The 12,008-nt window shown below is 52.2% G+C and overlaps 1 protein-coding gene across 7 annotated transcripts in view; it reads left to right on the top strand.

Moving 5' to 3' along the window:
• The window catches only part of PRRC2A (proline rich coiled-coil 2A), an 80,693-nt gene that overhangs the window by 31,878 nt on the left and 36,807 nt on the right, over window positions 1-12,008 (top strand). For all 7 annotated transcript variants that reach the window (XM_029585913.1, XM_029585910.1, XM_029585912.1 and 4 more), the window contains exons 14-17: window positions 2,564-2,882; window positions 2,985-3,189; window positions 4,206-6,407; window positions 11,712-11,944. In XM_029585913.1, coding sequence (XP_029441773.1) covers window positions 2,564-2,882; window positions 2,985-3,189; window positions 4,206-6,407; window positions 11,712-11,944 — 2,959 coding nt within the window. The remainder of the gene's footprint in view (window positions 1-2,563; window positions 2,883-2,984; window positions 3,190-4,205; window positions 6,408-11,711; window positions 11,945-12,008) is intronic.

The following is a 12,008-nucleotide window of genomic DNA, read 5'->3' as shown; positions in this document are numbered from 1 at the left end:
CATCCCCAGATAGTAATCCAGCATCCTGATACAAAGCTGGGGTCTTAGGCGTGATCTAGTCTTTCCTTCTGTGATGGTGATAGGGTTAGCAGTATCTGCTGTCAAGGTTTTCTGTAGCAGGGCCTCCTAAATCTGTTCTCTGTATGTAGCCAGATCAGTCCAGACTCCTGGGTTTTGCCTCCCCTCCAGCAGATGGAGACAGAGAGTTTCACAGACACTGCCACATAACCCGGTGCGCCACCTGCAGGCCCTCAGTATTTCTCTGTCTCCAGCAGATGGTACATGTGCAAAACCTGCAGTCTGGAAATTAGTTTAAAAAAAAACAACAAACCAGATTTAAAGGTTTCCTCCCAGGAGGTTGGCAGGTCCTGGTGGGGGCCATCCCTCCCACTACTGAGGTGGAAGAGCAGGGGGTTGGGGACCCTTTCAGAGTTCAGACCTTTTGCCGTTGGGGGTTGTCAGCTGGTGGAGCCAGTTCTCTCTCCCCCAGGAGGTCTTTGAGGAGCCTGCTGCCCTTCTTCTCTGAGGGAGGTAACTTTAGTTCCCTGTCCGTACCCGGATCCTGGGTTTATTCCTCCCTGCCAGCAGATGGAGACAGAGAAAAGCCTCGCTGCCACTGCTTGATAAGCCCTGGTGCCACCTGCAGCAGCTCAGTATTTCTCTGTCTCCAGCAGATGGTGGCTGGTGCATAAGCCTGCAGTCTTTTTTTTTGCCTTTTTCCTTTTTGGGTGAGCCTTCCTCCCAGGGGTTTGGTTCCCCTAGGGAACCCTTCCCTGCTCGTTTGAGGTGGACCAGCTGAGGTTAGTGCTCAGTCCAAGTTGATCCGTGGGGTGTAAATCTGGTGGTCCAGATCCCTCCCCTCCTGAGGCCAGTCTAGGGGCTTTCAGCTCCTTTTTTTTTCTTCTTCAGGGTTTTTTTTTTATTGGTTTCTCTCCTTGTTAGCTTGTGGCTGAACTGAGCTGAACAGCTCCCTTCAGCTGTAGGAGAGGAATCGCTCTCGCTCTCTCTCTCTTGTTTTGTAATCAAACTTCACTAAAAAAAACCCCAAAATATATATATATTTTTTTTTTTAGTGAAGTTTGATTAAAAAAAGAAAAGCTGAGTGGTAAGGCTCTGGGCAGCGCGCCCCCCCTCCGGTGGGCAAGGTATTGTGCCACATAGAAAAGCATCCGGGGAATGTGGTGTTGGTAGCCCCGGAGTGGCTGCCTTGACCGTGGTTCGCAGATCTCGTCAATCTAGCTGTGGATGGTCTGCTAAGCCTCAGTCATCTTCTGGATATTCTCCGTCAGGGTCCCGTATTTTCCGACCAGGCAGATCGCTTTTGTCTAGCGGCTTGGCTTTTGAGAGGCATCGCTTGAGACGGAGAGGATACCTAGAGCCGGTGATTGCTATGCTTTTGCAGGCTAGACGGAAGTCTTCCTCCCTCTCCTATGTTTGGGTTTGGAAAGTGTTTGAGACTTGGTGTACCAACAGAGGGATACAGGCGGTTCAGGCCTCAATATCCCACGTTTTGACTTTCCTACAAGAAGGTTTAGCTAAAGGCCTTGCTTTTAACTCTTAAGGTACAGGTAGTGGCTTTTCATGTTAATCAAGCTATCGAGCTCCCAGCTTTCCCAGAATTGGATGCTTCTGTGCCGTATGCTCGAGAACTTAAGTTATTGGATGTCCACAGGGCCTTGATTCAGTATCTGAAGGCTACTAATGGCTTCAGAAGGTCGGATCATCTTTTTGTTTTATGGAGCGGATCAAAGAAAGGTGCCCATGCCTCCAAAGCAACCATTGCGAGGTGGCTTAAGGGAGGCTATTGGGTCAGGTTCCTGAGGGTTTGCGGGCCCACTCGTCTCTGGCTCAGGCGGCTTCGTGGGCGGAGGCTCAGTTGGTGTCTCCGCAGGAGATTTGAAGAGTGGCGACTTGGAAGTCGCTGCATATTTTTGCGAGGCACTACCGATTGGATTTGGGAGATTCGAATTCCCGGTCTTTTGATGAAAGTGTCTTGTGATCGGGACTCTTCAGGTCCCACCCTCTCTAGGAAGCTTTGGTACATCCCACTGTCTGGACTGATCCAGGTACGTACAGGGAAAGGAAAGTTGGTTCTTACCTGTTAATTTTCGTTCCTGTAGTACCACGGATCAGCCCAGAACTCGCCTGGGTTGGAGGGGGGGAGAGTCTTCCACTCAGCTATAATCCTTTCAGCATATTTCTGTTCTTGGTTTGTTCATAACTTACTGAATTTTTTTTACAAGTTTTTTGCATATAATGTTTTAGGCTTGGGTACAGATTAATACTGATCTACTGCAGGTGGCACCAGGCGAGGCTTTTCTCTGTCTCCATCTGCTGGCAGGGATGAGTAAACCCAGGAGTCTGGACTGATCTGTGGTACTACAGGATTGAAAACTAGCAGGTAAGAACCAATTTTCCTTTAACCGTCTGCTGACTTTCCTTATCTTGGTGAGATTGTGTGGGGAGTGGGCATTAACATTCTCTCCCTCCTCAGTCACTGCTTGTGTACTTAGCAGGGTGGAGAATGGGTGCTAACTTTCCTGTCGGTTTTTTCTGGATGCAGGAGCAGTTGCTGAAACAGCAGCAGCAGTGGCAGCAGCACAACCAGCCCCCTCCAAGTACAGTCCTGCCATCTCCGCAGCAGCAGACGCTGGCCCTGACTCAACCTGGAGCCCTACAGCAACCCCCTCCTCCAGCTCCCCAGCAACAGGCCCCCCAACAGCAGAAGGCCCTGTACCCTAGCTCAATCAGCCGTCCGCCTCCACCCATATCTCACATGAACTTTGACCCCCGCTGGATGATGATATCTCCTTACATGGACCCCAGGATGATGCAGGGCCGCCCACCTATGGATTATTTCCAACCAGGAGTGCATCCATCAGGTGAGTGATTCCTGTGGAAGGTGTGAGTGTCCATTCTCGGTTACCCTCCCAGGGAGAGCAGAGTAGAGTAGCTAACCCCCTTTTCTTTAAATTCTCCCTTAGGTTTGATGGCCCGTGAGCGGTCAGACAGTGGTGGTTCAGGCTCAGAGCAGTTTGAGCAGCGCCATCCACCCACGCTGCGGGACCGGGGCACCCCTCCAACTGATCCCAAGATTGCCTGGGGAAATGATGTGTTTGCTGCACCAGAAAGCCGTCCCCCAGCATCACCCATGAGGCAGCAGCAGGATGAGGAGGAGAAAAATGGAAGGTGTGAGAAGAGAACTTTTCTTTTGTTTCATAGCTCTGTCTCCATCTCTAGTTTCAAAGAGTCAGTGCAACTTTCATTAGTATTGTAAGGCATTATTGAAGTCAACTTCTTTGCATATGAGCAGCACAATTACAGGAGTAAGTTGTTGCTGTGCTACAGTAAGGCATGAGAGCAATCAAGCTAATGGGACTCGGGATCAATAGGTTATGTGCTCCCCCTGCTAGCAGATGGAGACGGAGTCAGGTTTCAAAGCTGATATCTTAGATATACCCCTGCTGTGACCTCAGCCATTCAGTATCTCTCCGTCTGCTAGCAGATGTGGATGTGCTATCCCCTCACCATCATTGCTGTTCAGCAGGATTGCAGTAGTCATTTGAGGAAGAAAATGTACCTTTACATTGGAGAAAGATCGAGCCCTGCTCCTGCGGTGATACCTAAAGGTCCCTCCCCCAGTTGAGAATTCTTGAGGCGATTTCCAAGATCCGCCTTGGTCCGGTAGCCGATTCCTGGCGAAGACTTTGCTGCTGAAGCAGCTGAAAGGCGCCGAGCGCAGCGGTGAAGGCTTAAGCCCTCTTCCCCCCGCAGCTGGAGAACGTCTCTGTACTCAGTGGGTAAGGAAAAGTAGGACTCAGATTCAAAGACGTGGAAGGGCTCCAGTAAGTCCTTCGGTCTCTTGCACGGCGTGCTGTACTGACGACGTTCCTGATCCCGTTGGGGCAAGGGAAGGGGATTTCCGAGTGTGGTGAGCTTTTAATCAAGTTAAGTTGTATTCAAATTTTAATCAAGTTTTTCAATAGTAGGTCCACAATGGCTTTTGAAGAGAATACTGAATGATTGAGGTCACGGCAGGAGTATATCTAAGGTGACGTCAGCTTTGAAACCTGACTCCGTCTCTATCTGCTAGCAGGGGAGCACATAACTCATTTGTCCTGAGTTCATTTGTCTACACAAAGGAAAACGAAATTATCAGGCAAGTAATTTCTCCTTTTTGTGTGTTTGTTTTTTTTTTTTGGCAGGAGCGACACTCCCCCAGTGCGAACAGTGACCCAGCAGTCCTACATGGCCAACTACCAAGGCTATAGTGAGAATGGTGGCCCTCATCACCCCAGCAACATGCAGAGATACTCCATGGAGGAGCAAAGGGGGCCAGCCTGGGCTGGCCCAATGGGTGGGAGGTTGGAGCAGCCCCCATCCCAGCTTCAGATCCAGCAGCGGAAATCCGAGGAAGAGCCTGTGCTGTTGCGCAGGGATCCCTTGCAGCAGCAGGACTCCCAGGTTGAGGGCAGACATACTGCCTTCAAGGAGCCCCCTGCCCCCAGCAGTATCAAGAAAGCAGTTCCTAATCACCTTGAGGCCAGTACCATTGCTCCCAAGGAGGACCCCCACCCCAAGGAAAGTCGCATAACAGAAGACATCAAGAAAGGAGGCGAGAAGCCCTTGCGCCAGGATTTGCACAAGCAGCCACGCCGTGAGACCCGGACAGAAACCCGCTGGGGTCCACGTCCTGGCAGTAGCCGCCGGGAGGAGATTGGGGAGAGACCCACACGCCGGGCAGGACCCATCAAGAAACCACCAGTGCTAAAGAGGGAAGACGTGGGGGAGCAGGATCTTGGGGAAAAGCCCCGGCCCAGTGGAGAAGAGCGGACTGGAGGCAAGAGTAGCAGGGAGATGGGACCAGACTCTAAGACTGATGGGGAGACTGGGAAACAGCTCTCGCCTCCTGCTACAGTGATTACCCTTCTGCCACCGCCTCCGAAACCACTCCCAGAGCTGCAGGTGGGCCCAGAGAGAGAGCGGGGAAAGACTGGGAAGGAACCAAAAACAGCAGACAGGAACAAATCTTTCGGTGGAGCCTCAAAAGACCCCCCAGATTCTGGTTCCCCGACCCGGAGACGCAGGGAGTGCCCCTATGAGCGGGGTGGCTATGCGAGCCGAGGCGGGCGTGGGAGGGGCCGTGGGGAGTACTTTGCCCGGGGTCGTGGCTTCCGTGGGGCCTACAGTGGCCGGGGACGGGGAGGGCGTGGTCGGAGCAGGGAGTTCCGCAGTTACCGGGAACCCTTCTATCGGGCTGAGGATGGGCCACCCAAGGGAGGAGGCTTCCGAGCAAGGAACCCCAGTGAGACACGGAGCGAGGGCTCAGAGTATGAGGAGATCCCCAAGCGACGCCGGCAACGGGGCTCAGAGACCGGCAGTGAGACGCACGAGAGCGCCAGTGATGTGGCCCACTCGGACAAGGAAGTTGCTGGGGGCCCTAAGGACACTAAGCATCCAGAACCAAGCAAAGTAGATAGGATGGGCCATTCTGAGCCACCCCGCTATCCAGACAGAATGCCTCCGAGACTGGCTGACTCCTCCCGTGGGAGAATCTTCACCCCCCGGGGCATCCCATCCCGGAGAGGGCGGGGTGGAATTACAAGGGGTCCCAGCGGGCGTGCCCCGATGGCCTGGGGCAGCCCTCCTTCCAAGCCACCACCTCACAAGCGGCAGCTGCCCAGAGAGCCGGTCAAGACTGAGAGAGTGGCCGAAGCCGTGCCGGCTAAAGACAAGGAGAAGAGGTCAGAGAAGCGGCAGCAGCCTTCGTTGCCTACGGCAGTGGCTCAGACAGAAGGCTTACCGCCTCCTCCACTATTGCAGCCTGAGGGCCGCATGCCCAAGCCTGAGCGCTCCTTCGAGCGGCCCCCCAGACGGAGGCGCCATGGTCGTTCACAGCAGCAGGACAAGCCACCCCGCTTCCGCCGGTTGAAGCAGGAGCAGGAGAATGCGGCCCGCCTGAACGGGGAACGTGGCGCTTTCCCCTCTCAACCACCGGGTGAGCAGCCCCAGCCCCCCCCTCCACTGGAAGAGAGCAAGGAGTCCATGGCTCGCCGGGTGGCTGGCAGCAAGTCTCCTGACCTGTCCAACCAGAACTCTGACCAAGCCAATGAGGAGTGGGAGACTGCATCAGAGAGCAGCGACTTCACAGAGAGGCGAGACCGGGACGGTGCCCCAGCGTCTAAGGGAGGCCCCCCGAATGGAGGAGGAGGAGGAGGAGGTGGCGGCAGCCTGAGCTTGGCCCAACGAAAGGAGATGTCTAAACGCAGCTTCTCCAGCCAGAGGCCCGGCATGGAGAGGCAGAACCGACGCACTAACCCAGGGCCTGGTAACAAGACGGGCCGTGGAGGACCTGGGGCCAGCAGAAACGAGAAACGGAACAACTGGCCATCTCCAAAGAATCGTGGGTAAGTGCTGAGAAACCTCCAAGAACACATTTGAACGTACATTCCCTATTCCCAAGGGGATTCAAATTATGAAAAGGGAGGAGGGGAGGAGGGGCAAGGAGGCATGATTTGGGACTAAAGTTGTTCTGTGAATTCTAGCAGATCTCATATGGGTTTGACAGGGGGAAGAGGGCAAGACTTAACTATCAGTTTCTGCAAACATCTTTCTATTCTGTCCTCTGGCTAACTCTCAAAACAAGCTCTGGTTCCTGTGCAAACCCCAGATCAGTCCAGGCAAGTGGGTTTTGTATCCCAGCCAGCAGATGGAGGCAGAGAATAGAAACTTTTCAGGTGCTGCTACCATAACCGAGAGGGCCACCTGCAGTCCCTCAGTATTTCTCTGTCTCCAGCAGATGGTAGAGGTGCAGACCTGCAGTCTGGAGCTCCAAGAATAAATTAAAAGGGAAGAAAGAAGATTCCTAGCAGGAAGGCTCCCCCCGAGGTGTTAGGTTCCTTCGTGGGCCATCCCTCGGGTAGAGCAGGGGGTGTGTTGATTGTGTCTCTGGAGGGTTTGGGACCTCCGTGGGACCCTCTGTGGCAGCTAGACCATGAGGTTGACTGGGCTGGTACAGGAGATCCCAGGTTGGGGGGGGGGGGGGGGGTCTGAGGAGACGGTGGCCATTTTAGCTCTGCATTTTAGGAACCAGTGTTGCTGCAAGAGAGACTTGGGGCTTCCCTCTCAGGCTCCTTCCTGTTGATCAGTGCCCTGTTGGTGGCAGGGAAGGGGAAGAAGTCCAGGGGGATGCGGATCAGGATCAGTATTCCACTGATTCTGAAGAATTCTCCTCAGATTTTGTCCTCCTCCAAAAGGCCTAATTGGCCAAGAAGAAGGCAGAATCTAAGCGCTCTCTCCCCCAGAAGATCTGGGTGGCTAAGAAGCAATTAGGATTCGGGGGGTGGGGGGATTCTGCGACGCCTCGGGCGGTCCGCTGGTGATGACGGGGACACGGATGAAGCGGATGATCCCGATCAGCTGCAGGGTGGTTCAGTGGAGGATCTGGACATGGATCCAGTGCAGGAATCGGAGGACGTCCCAATTGCTGAGGGGGACGATCCTAGGGTGGTGAGATTGTTCCGTGAGGAGAAACTGCGTCCGCTAATTCCCCAGGTGTTGGATGAGTTGGAGGATTAAGGTCACGCAGGAGGATTCTGACAGTGAGGGGTTGAACCCTTTACCAAAGAAGGTGAAGTTGGTGGAGTGGAAGTCTCCCGAGGCAGGTCTGAAAGTAGTCAGAGCTATGGATAAGCTATATCCCTTGCCAGAGCAAACCTTGGAGTTGTGGAAGATTCCCAAGGTGGATACAGCAGTGTTAGCAGTGACCAAGAAGACTACCATCCCAGTGGCAGGTTCAGCCACGCTGAAGAATGTCCATGATAGGAAATTGGAAATTCTGTTAAGGCTATTTGAGGTTTCAGCTTTAAACCTTAGTGCAGTGGTCTGTGGGAGCTTGATGCAGAGAGCCTGCTTGTGCTGTGTCCAGAAGGCACATGAGAAGGTGTCGGCGACGAACGAGGCCACTCAAGTTGCCTGCTTAGAGGCAGGAGTGGCCTATGTGGCTGATGGCCTGTACGACATGGTTCAGACTTCCACCAGGAATATCGGCTCCACTATAGCAGTGTAGAGGCTTCTGTGGATGTGTGGTCTAAAGCCCAGCTGTGTAACCTCCTCTTTAAAGGGAAGTTGTTTTTAGGAGAGGATCTGGAGTAACTGATGAAGCAGTTGGAGGAGTCGAGGGGAAATATATTAGCCTAGGATGAGACCACCAAGAAGATTTTTCCACCTCATGCTTGTTTTCAAGACTTGAGATTTCGATCAAACAGTAGTACAGTAGTTCTTTGCCTGCGGCGCAGAAGCAGGGCTCAGAAGGCAGTAGTGCTTTTGAGCACAGTGTAGGACTCTCTGTGACAGTACCGGCCAGGGGGCCGGCAGAAGTAAGATTGACTAATGAAGGCAAGCTGGTTTGCTCCTCTCCGGAGGCTTTCTTTTGCGAGGAGTGTACCAGGATCACGTCAGACCAATGGGTTCTAGAGGTGGTAAGAGACTGTTAAGCCTTACGATTTTTTCTTCTGCTCAGGGAAGCCTTTGTGGTCTCCTGTTGCATCTCTGTGTCCATTTGGGAGGCAGTGTGGGACACCTTACTGCAGTTACAGCACCTGCACACAATTATTCCGGTTCCCCCTCAGAAGTGGGGACAGGGAAGGTACTCTGTGAATTTTGTGGTGCCCAAGAAGGAAGGGATTTTTCGGATCATTCTCTAAGTTCAGAGGGTCAATACGGCACTCCGGGTGCCATGCGGCAGTGCATAAGGAGGAGTTTCTGGATTTGACGGAGGCCTATTTCTCCATTCCCATAAGGGCTGACCACCAGAAGTTCCTGAGGTTCATGGTCCTAGAGGAGCATTTCCAATTTTGGGCCCTTTCCTTTGGGTTGGGACAGCGCCGCAGATGTTCACGAAGGTGATGGTAGTAGCGGCGGCAGTTGGGAGGGAATAAATCCTGGTGTACCCGAACCTTGGACAATTGGCTCATCAGAGTGAAATCGGAAATAGTGTCATCATTCAGTTTGGGTCATGCAGCTTCTGCATTTGTTGGGCTGGGTGACGAATCTGGCAGAGAGTCACTTGGAGCCGTCTCAGTCGTTGGAATATCTGGGAGCTTGGTTCGATACCCGGGTTGGGAAGGTATTTGACCATGGAGAAGGGTGGTCAAATTGCAGAATCAGGTGCTGTGACTTTCGGTTCCCTAAGTCTGGGACTATTTGCAAGTCCTGGGTTCTATGGCATCTACACTGGAGTTAGTTCCATGGGCCTTTGCTCACATACGACCCCTTCAGAAGACCCTTTTATCCCGTTGGAATCTGCTATCTGAAGAATTTCAGCTTCCTTTACCACTTCAGGGGGATGCCAGGTCCAGCCTCTCATGTTGGCTATCTTGTCCCAGTTTGGAGAAAGGGATGGACCTGGAGGTACCCAACTGCATGGTGGTGACCATGGATGCCAGCCTGAAAGGTTGTGGGTCAATTTGTCAAGGGAAAACTGCCCAGGGACAGTGGTCACCAGAAGAGGTGTACTGGTCAATCAATCGATTGGAGACCAGAGCAGTTCGCAAACCCTTTCTCCCTCATTCAAGGAAGGACAGTGCATGTGCTTTCGGGCAGTGTGATGACAGCGTACATTGTTCTGCCTTGATGACTGAAGAGTCACCTGGTGGCGCAGGAACTGTTTGGGTGGAGAGCCATTTAGCAGAACTGGCATTGTCGCATATGACCGATGTGGAAAATGTGCAGGCAGGGTCTGGATCTGGGGAAATGGGAATTGTTGGCAGAGGCCTTTGTCCTTATACAGGCCAGATGGGGCAGGCCAGAGTTGGTCCTCATGGCGGTTCCAGAAAATGCGAAGACGGTTTGCTTTTTCAGTTACAAGAGAGAAGTCTGCTCAGAGGGTATAAATTACCTCATCCAGCCATGGCCTACAGCTGTTGCAGTATGTGTTTCTCCCTCCCATGACCTCAGTGTTGCGTCTTGTCTAACTTCATCCAGGCAGGGTGATTCTGGTGGCACCAGAGTGGCTACGATGGCTGTGGTTTGTGGACCTGGTTCATCTCGCGGTAGACTATCCCGTTCGCTTGGCCCATCTGCCCAGGTTGTTGAGGCAGGGACCCATCTTTTCAGACTGGGTGGATTGCTTTTGTCTAGCAACTTGGCTTTTGAAAGTGATGTCTTTGCTTGAAAGGTACTCTGAACCAGTGATTGACTTTTCTTCAGGCGAGGAGGCCCCCCCACGTCTTTGCCTTATATCCAGGTGTGGAGAGTTTTCGAGTTGTGGTGTTTGCAAAACAAATTGCAACCACTGAAGATGGATGCTCCTCAGGTTTTAGCCTTTTTACAAAACGGCTTGCTTAAGGGATTGGCCTATAATTCCCTCCGGGTTCAGGTGGCTGCCTTAAGGTGTCTTCGAGATAAGGTGTAGGGAAGACAGTTGGTGATTCATCCGGATGTGGTACGTTTCCTGAAAGGAGCGAAACATCTGTGTCCTCCAGTCCGGAAGGTGTGCCCGGCCAGGAACCTTAATTTGGTCCTTCGAATTCTGTCTGGTCCTCCCTTTGAACAGATTAGAAGGGCTTCTTTGAAGACCATTTTCTTGGTGACCATTTGCTCGGCTAGGAGGATATTAGAGCCGCAAGCATTGTCATGTAGGAACCCTTTCTTAGAAATTTCAGAGGATAGTGTGTCATTACGTACGGTTCCTTCCTTTTTGCCTAAGATTGTTTCCTCGTTTCATCTTAACCAAACGGTCGAACTACCAGCTTTTCCGCATTTGTAACCAGATGCTCCTCTGGCAAGGAGGGAGCTTCACTTATTGGATGTACGGCAAATCCTCTTGTGATATCTTAAGGTGACGAATGCCTTTCAGAAATCAGATCATCTTTTTGTCCAGTTCAGTGGAGCAAAGAAGGGAAATAAGGCTTCCAAGGACACAATTGCAAGATGGTTGAAGGAGGTGATAAATTCAGTTTACATCTTAAAAGGTTGGTCAGTGCTGGAAGGGTTGCGGGCATATTCTACCAGGGTGCAGGCAACCTCCTGGGCGGAGTATCACCTGATGTCTCCGCAAGAGATTTGTCGTGCCAGAGGAGGTGGTTTTTGGGGAAAGTGTATTGCGAAACTGGTCTTTCGAGTTCCTGCCCAGTTTAGAGGGTCTTGGGTACATCCCACTTGTCTGGACTGATCTGGAGTAGGCACAGGAAAGGAAAATTTGTTCTTACCTGCTAATTTTTGTTCCTGTAATTGCACAGATCAGTCCAGAGATCCATCCCCTTCTTTCGAAAGACTTTCTCCCTTCTGGATGTTGCTGAGACAGAATTACTAAGAGTGTACATAGGCTATGTTAATATATTCCTTGTTTGAGACAGGGGGTCCTAGTTTTAGGGGACTCCAACTTTGAGTGTCTGCTCGCCCAGAGCTTTTTGGGGTTTGTTCATTTGGACATCTTGGCTTGGGTACAGGCCAATCCTGAGGAACTTCAGGTGGCACTCTTGCCTGAAAAGCTTTTATTCTCTGCCTCCATCTGCTGGTAGGGATGCAAAACCCACTTGTCTGGACTGATCTGTGGTATTCCAGGAACAAAATTTAGCAAGTAAGAGCAAAGTTTCCTTTTCTATGGATGTTTCTCGATGGATTTGAGACTTCTGCAGTGTATTCTACTGATCTCGCCCCTACCATTTATGGGAGAACTGACTAATTATCCCTTTTCCCCATCCTCACAGCAGAAACATGGAGGAGCGCTCCCCTGGCATGACCCTTCCCCCACCCCAGAGCACTAGTGCAGTGTACCGTCTGGATCGGATCATTCACAGTGACCCAGTGGGAATTCAGCAAGCACTGGCAGAAATCAGTAGCCGGCCAGGGGGACACAGCAAGCAGTTACCGCCACCGCAGCCTCAAGGAGCCCCAAGCCGCAACACCACCGCCCAGCCAGGGCATTACGAGACCAGGACTGGTACGGGTGCCATGAGCATTAATTGGGGAGTAAAATACCACAAAGCATTCTTCTTTTTTCATGT

The sequence above is a fragment of the Rhinatrema bivittatum genome, unplaced genomic scaffold (assembly GCF_901001135.1).
Source record: "Rhinatrema bivittatum unplaced genomic scaffold, aRhiBiv1.1, whole genome shotgun sequence".
Lineage (NCBI taxonomy): Eukaryota > Metazoa > Chordata > Amphibia > Gymnophiona > Rhinatrematidae > Rhinatrema > Rhinatrema bivittatum.
Note: the sequence above shows the minus strand (reverse complement) of the source record. Positions and strands in the feature narration are given on the sequence as shown.